We start from the raw sequence: 6,901 nt of genomic DNA, 5'->3' as shown, positions 1-6,901 counted from the left end.
AATTGTTTTTGTTTGATTCTATACACTCATATCTTTCGCAGTATAAGCAATTATCTGATTCAAATCAGTTTTTTCGTTGCCCGTAATCCTTGGGGGTGTTTTCACAACACCATGAGAAAATACAGACTAGAATATTTCTACTTCAAGTACCACTGAAGTGCATTTCTAAGCAAACATCTACAGTGGCTATTATGTTCCACAGAAGAAAAACATGAATCAGGGAATTAGTGAATCAGAGAGCACGACTATTTGCTTTGTGATGTTCATAGATGGGATTCACTAGTCTGGCCTCTCTCATGACTCCCCAGGGTGCTGCTTCAGCTTGGGGGTGGATAACTTGTCAATAAGCAAAGCTATCAGTGGTTACCTAGTCAACCTTTGTCCTCCCGTGTATGCCTCGGGGGTGTTGGGAGTTGGCTTGGAGGATTACCATGTCAGTTAGTCTTCAGTTCAATCTTCTGGGTCAAACATAATGAACCCCATCTTGGGTAAAAGCAAGCCAATCTGGTTTTAGATTGCTACCTAACAACAACAGAGTTGCAAAATGGCTCCAACAAGGCCAAAGTGTGTTCATTTCTTTGCACCACACACACACACCCCCACACACACAAAACCTCCCCCAGGAGGACCCCCACCCGCCTAATGGAGGCGGCTCTTATTACTGCAGGCTGCATGGAAGCGCTCCTTTTGTTTGGCCCCCGTGAAAGCAGAACAGGTGTAGAGAAGTGGAGCACAATGAAAGATTCTCTTACAATGTGGCAGAGTATTCCCTCCTCAGGGAAAGGAAGAATAATAACACCAGATAAGGAGTTAGTTTGCCAGCAAAAGTTCAGTCAGCAATCTTCTCAACTGATTATACTATTCATTAAGTTTTTTTTTTGTTTTTTTTGTTTTTTTTGCTAGCTACACCGCTGCTGACTATTCTGGCTGCTGTTTGTACTTCTACATACAATGCTGTTGATTTTTCTTGCTGCCATTCACATTCACACAATGTATTTCCACTTCTGGGTTCACAGTTAGCTAGTCAGTAGCACCTTGACTTATTAATGTTAGCACATTAGCTTAATTGCCAAAGGTGTGCGTCTCTCATTGTAATTCAAAAAGGCCAGCGGTACTGTCTGACAACTTGAAATGTTTCCTAGCAAAAAGGGGGGGGAGAAAAAAAAAAAGTCATCTTAAATCCTATCCTACCTGGTGGGGGGGGTCAGCTAACGCTCATCCTAGCTTGGCAGCTAACTAATACGCTAGCTTGAAAAAAATGGCAGCTAACTCTTATTCTAGCTTGGCAGTAAACTCTTATCATAGCTTGAAAAAAATGTCAGCTAACTCTTATCCTAGCTTGGCAGCTAACACTTATCCTAGCTTGAAAACAATAGCAGCTAACACCTACCACACAACATGAACAGTGACCTATGGTTAAATGTGACAGGAATGAGCCGTGCTAATGATAATAATGTTGATATTGAGTGGTAAAAGTTCAGAAATGTATTTGTTTACCTTGTTTAAGTAAGGTAGGGCTACTCACTCAAACTACTCCATGTGACCGCAAGACTGCGCACGCTCGCTTGAAGTTGTGGTGGGGGGGCAGGTGGATTACTTCACTTACTGTACTTTTGTTGATAAAATATTGTTTCTACCAAGTATGGTTTGAACACTTCTCTAGCTTGCTAAAAAAAAAGAAAAAAAGAGAGAGAGTTTCAAGTGAATAAATATTAAAAAGCTGTCCAATTTATTTTGGGGTACTTGGATTTACTTTAGTGGTGATTCAGCAGCCCCAAAAATGTGCAAGGCATGCCTCTTTCCCTGCTCAGCACCAGAGCAAAATTATCAGGCCATTTTGGATAATGAAAAAACCCCCATTAGTCTATTAATTTCCGCGCAGATTCCCTGCGGGGGTTGTATTGCACGAGACATGAAGAGCGACACGGCACGTGTACGGCCTACGCTTGCTCACGTTTCTCTCTTGCGATCCAGGCTGCCCACACTTTTGCATGTGTGCTCTTCAGAAAAATGGTTTGCTCGGCCTGCAGGTTACTTGTTGTTCCAGCTGTTTCCAGTGTCAAAAGTGGTACTAGATCCAAATCCACGTCACGATGGACATCCAAAAACAGCAAACATTTCCTGTCGTTCTAGGTGCTGCATGCACATAACAATGTGCAATTCTACGTTGAGAACATTATTTAACAATATTTCATATCCACGCTTGTCTTATAGAAATTATATCTTAAAATCATTTTCTAAAGACACTGTTTCCCAATCGAGAACTAAATATTTGAAATTTCCAATACTTCCCAGTTCCCAAAACCAAAGAAATGCACTTTAAAGTTATGAATGGAGTTTATCCATTTAATGACTTTGTGCAACAGCGATTTGGTATTGAAACAAGTAAATGTATTTTTTGTGATGAAGTAGAAACGACTGTACATTTGTTTTTTGATTGTACGTGGTTACAGACATTGTGGATTGATATACATGACTGGCTTCATCTTTTAGTGTTGTTTTGAAAGATGTTATTGATGACTATCTTGGTAACGCTATTCTTATCCTGTGCAAAACATTTCTCCACAAATGTAAATTCTTGAAGGTGAAACTAAATTTCTGCTATTATCATAACAAGTTTGTTTCTTTTCTTTTTAAACTTAGACTGATGAAAAATAGGAATGCTATTAAACTTGTTTAATAGACAAATACATGTTATGTAAAAGCCCTATTTTTTTTTTTCATTTTTGTTGTATACTGGTTCCTTCTAGAATTTTGTAGTGTTATAAGAAAAACCATAATGTTTTCTACATTTGTTTTTCATATAGATGTGTTTGTTTGAAACATTTGTGCAATTAAAATGAATAAAAATTGAATTCAATTGTCTATTGAATAGTTCCCTCCCACACACACATCTTAAATTCTTACAAAATGTTTGCACATACTGTATACTGCCAAACCGTTGTCGAACTTTAAAAATAGTAATATAGTCCAGATGCTAAAAATATAGCACAGGGAATACAATTGCACGTGTACATTAAGTCATTATGGGAAAAAATTTTACTTTTCCAAATGAACAAGTCCTGTCAACATTTTCAATACTTTCCATTTTTAATTGATTTAGGCAGCTGGCAAATATTTCACACTCACCTGCCAAGACTTTTCACTGCTACCTAGCTAAAGCTAGGTTCATATTTTAATGACAGTGTTAAGTGGGTCAAGATTCTACATTAAAAAAGGCACAACATACTTTTGTAATGCTCTTTATTGGAATACAATGGATTAACAAGAGTGCTGCTTATAATGGTTTAATAAGTACTTAAATATTTGATTAAGAATTTAAAAAGATCAACTCAATCCTCAACTTCTCGAGTTTCATGGTTTCGGTTGTTCAATACAATTTGTCTAACTGCAATACGTAAATGGATAGTATGATATGTATGCATGATCAGGAAGTGGCGCAAGTCACATCTACATGTGCTTGACGTCTATCAGCGTCATGTCGCCGTGCACTCTCACATGGGTGATCATGTCCAGGCTGGCACGGTATTTGTAGTTCAGGTCAACAGAGAGGACGGACACGTTGAAAGAGCCAGCGTCACAACGGATGATCATCTGAACAAACAAAGCAACATGTCAGCTGTAAACATAACATTTTCTGGTCGTCAGTCAATGCCAGAGCACATGTTGACAGTTATTTGGTAAAGCTAAGATGCTAACATGTTTTTTGAACGTGGGAGGAATGTTGCCCTCTATCTGCTGCCCACCAATATTGTAATGAAAAGTGTGTAGAATTATGAATGAAACCTCAAAGTAGATGTTGGGTGCAAAGGGGAAGTCGCCCAGCTGCTGGCGCTCCTCCAAACCCCAGGAGCCAGCTAAATGGGAGTTGCGCACAAAAACGTTCCTGTCTCCAGACTCATTGAAGCGAGGGTTCAGGTGCAGTGCCACGCCATGGTTTTTGCCCATCAACAGTTGGACTTTAAAACTAAACACAAAAGCACAAACATTTAGTCATGGTAGCAGCCTTATTTGGGGATGTTTGTGGCCACCTACCTTTTTGGCTTCTCGTTGACTCGCCCTCTGACGACGATGTTGTGGGCCACCCTGAGACGTCCAGCCAGCTCCCCGATGACACCTTCCTGCAACGAGAGAATGTGATTTGTAAAGAGAATTGCCTGTCATTTCTGAATAATCGATAAATTGAAATTCTGTGACATTAAAGGGCATTTTTGAAAATCTAGAAATAGCATATGTGAGCGTTTCGCTACCCCTTTTTTTTTTTTTATCCATCTCAGGTAGCAGCCATTTTACAACTATGACATCACAGTTGCACAGCACTCAGGTAATGACCAATCACGGCTCAGATTAAAACATCACATGACCAAACTCAGAACAGGTTGAGCTGTGATTGGTCATTAACTGAGCACCGAGTGCCAAAATGCCCCCAGTAAGTCTGATGTTTGAATGGGCTAAAAAGTTATTCAAGTAATGTTCAGCATTCATACACAAAATGATGAACTCACCTCATCAGGTTTCATATCGAGTGTGCGCCAGCAGCTGATCTTAGATTTGTCGTTACCAGCTGAACGTGACACATTGGAAGAGCTCACGTTGACTTTTTGCTTTTTTATTGAAAGAAAACAAGACAATTTGTGTCATGGTGTCACACCACCTTTAGTCATGCTTAGGAGGCAACCACTCACAGCCACGATTTTTCCAGAAGCGGCCATCTTGTTGACAAGATCCAGTGCCAGTTGCTCACTGTAGCTCAAAATCTGGAACAGGATTTAATTTGATTAGTTTAGCATCGGCTAGCGCTTTTGTCATTCTAGTTGAATGGAGGCAACTGGTTGGTTTAGGTTATTATAGTTTTCTAATTTTCATTATATTTTAATTTCGTTTTGAGTGTTTTTTAAATATATTTTCATTTTTTTTCTCAAAAAAGTGCTTCGTTTTAGTTTTAGTTTTCATTATTTTTTTATTTTTTGTTTACTACTTGAGTGCAATATTTAAAACATAACACCGTGTTGTTAAAATAAAGAACATTTTATAAACAGCCATAAATCAAATACGCATGTGTGTTCAGTGTACTGTATATATATATATATATATATATATATATATATATATATATATATATATATATATATATATATATATACTGTATATGTGTGTGTAACAAAGGGGGGGGGGGGGATACAAAACACGAAACGTCGCTCCGCGTTAACTAGTGCGCTTATTGGCTGAGGCTAGATGACGTCCTTTCCCAGGCGACAATGTCAACATCCTGCGCTGAAATTATAGTTTTTGTTTTATAAGGGTAAATTATTATTATTATTATTATTATTATTATTATTATTATTATTATTATTATTATTATTATTATTATTATTATTATGTAACGATTTTTTTTTTCAATGTAGTTTTTTTGTTTTCATTAACAAAATGACCTTGTTTGGCACTTGGTTTCTCGGCCTACCTTGTCGTCGGCGCTTACGGGCACGTAGTTCGCATTGATGACCCATTTTGGGAACTTCTGGGGCTCACCCTGGTTTGTAGTCTGGTTTATCGTCTTTTTGACACTGATTAGGCTGTACAAGCTAAACAGTGTCACTACAATCAAGACGAAAGCCAGGAAAACCAACTGCCATGTCTGCGCTCTCGCCTGAAAAGGAAAAGTGGATTCATTAGTATAGGCCTACAATAACCATTCTCAGCCCCATTTACGTTTTAGTGAATTTCCAATCTGACATGTTCAGCCAGCGATTCTTAAAATGTGGTACTTCGGCACCCTCTGGTGGTCGATACGAATCAGTGATTTTTAGTGCTGCATTCATTCAGTTACAAATCTAGGCAAAGTCAAAATGAAATGAATCTGAAATAGAATAGTTATCAAATTTTTACGTCTAGAATTTATATGTAATTAGCGAGTAAACTTTAGGAAAACCCTCTTCCATGCAAAAACAAAAACAAAAAACGTAATTTTAGTTGAATTTGGCTTAAGAGTCTGTTGCGCCAACTTGTCACAATTATGTTACATACAACAGTTGGATTACTTACACAGCGTTTCTGATCACGAACGACGTACATATTTTTCATTCTCGCATAATTCGTATTTCAACTCCAAGTAAAGGAGTGGGCGGCAGTTATCAGACGGGTCGACGTGATTCTGAAGCTGGACTTGCACGTACGAGTCCACCGGTGACGAGTTGTGTTGTTCTCGTATCTTTGTGACACACTTTTCGCTGCTTTTTATGTTTTTGACGCACTTTACGTTGAAAGTACGAAAAGTATGACATTTTGAAGTATAAAAGGTGTTATTAAATAATTACTTTAAATGTTTGATAACAAAGATCAGGCGTTAAAATGGTCGGAAGGTATGTCAAATCAAGCGCATGACAATTGTAATAAAAACAGATTATATGCGCAAGGTTCAAATTGATATTTAAATTGTAATTCATAAATATATTTTGAGAATATCAAATAAAATGCTGGCATGGGCTTAATTGGGGCCACACATTTCTGACGGCACCTTAGGTTTCATTGTAATTATTTAAAATTGCTTCAATGCTGACAACTGAAGCATGTGGTGTGTACTTCATGTGTATTTAAAGTTTAAATGCCAATATTTAAAGGGGACTTATTCACATGAGCCCCACTTTTCTTGGTAATGGTATAGTACAGTATAGGCAGCTTTATTCTTTTTGATTAATATTAATCCTTACATTTATTTATATTTATTATAAGGCAACATATTTTTAGGCTATAAAGAAGACAAATGGACAAGGAAATAAAAAAAATGATTTTGACTTTGATTTTTGGAGAACTATCAACATGTATGTGTTAGCTGCAGGTAGGCTACTGTATGACAAAAAAAAAAAAAGGTCAGCGGGTACACAAGGCAAAAAAAAATATGGGA

General features: G+C 37.6%; 1 protein-coding gene across 1 annotated transcript; it reads right to left on the bottom strand.

The window, feature by feature from the left end:
• Positions 1-3,226: 3,226 nt before the first annotated feature.
• Positions 3,227-6,211, bottom strand: LOC144031677 (galectin-4-like). Its single transcript, XM_077539039.1, has 7 exons — positions 6,043-6,211; positions 5,462-5,647; positions 4,686-4,757; positions 4,506-4,604; positions 4,036-4,121; positions 3,787-3,967; positions 3,227-3,594 (listed from the first exon to the last, which is right to left on the bottom strand). Exons 1-7 carry the CDS (start codon positions 6,079-6,081, stop codon positions 3,451-3,453), a joined length of 807 nt encoding a protein of 268 aa, XP_077395165.1. The 5' UTR covers positions 6,082-6,211; the 3' UTR covers positions 3,227-3,450.
• Positions 6,212-6,901: the final 690 nt, after the last annotated feature.

The sequence above is a fragment of the Festucalex cinctus genome, chromosome 12 (assembly GCF_051991245.1).
Source record: "Festucalex cinctus isolate MCC-2025b chromosome 12, RoL_Fcin_1.0, whole genome shotgun sequence".
NCBI classification, from domain to species: Eukaryota; Metazoa; Chordata; class Actinopteri; order Syngnathiformes; family Syngnathidae; genus Festucalex; species Festucalex cinctus.
This window is presented reverse-complemented; position numbering and strand designations above follow the sequence as displayed.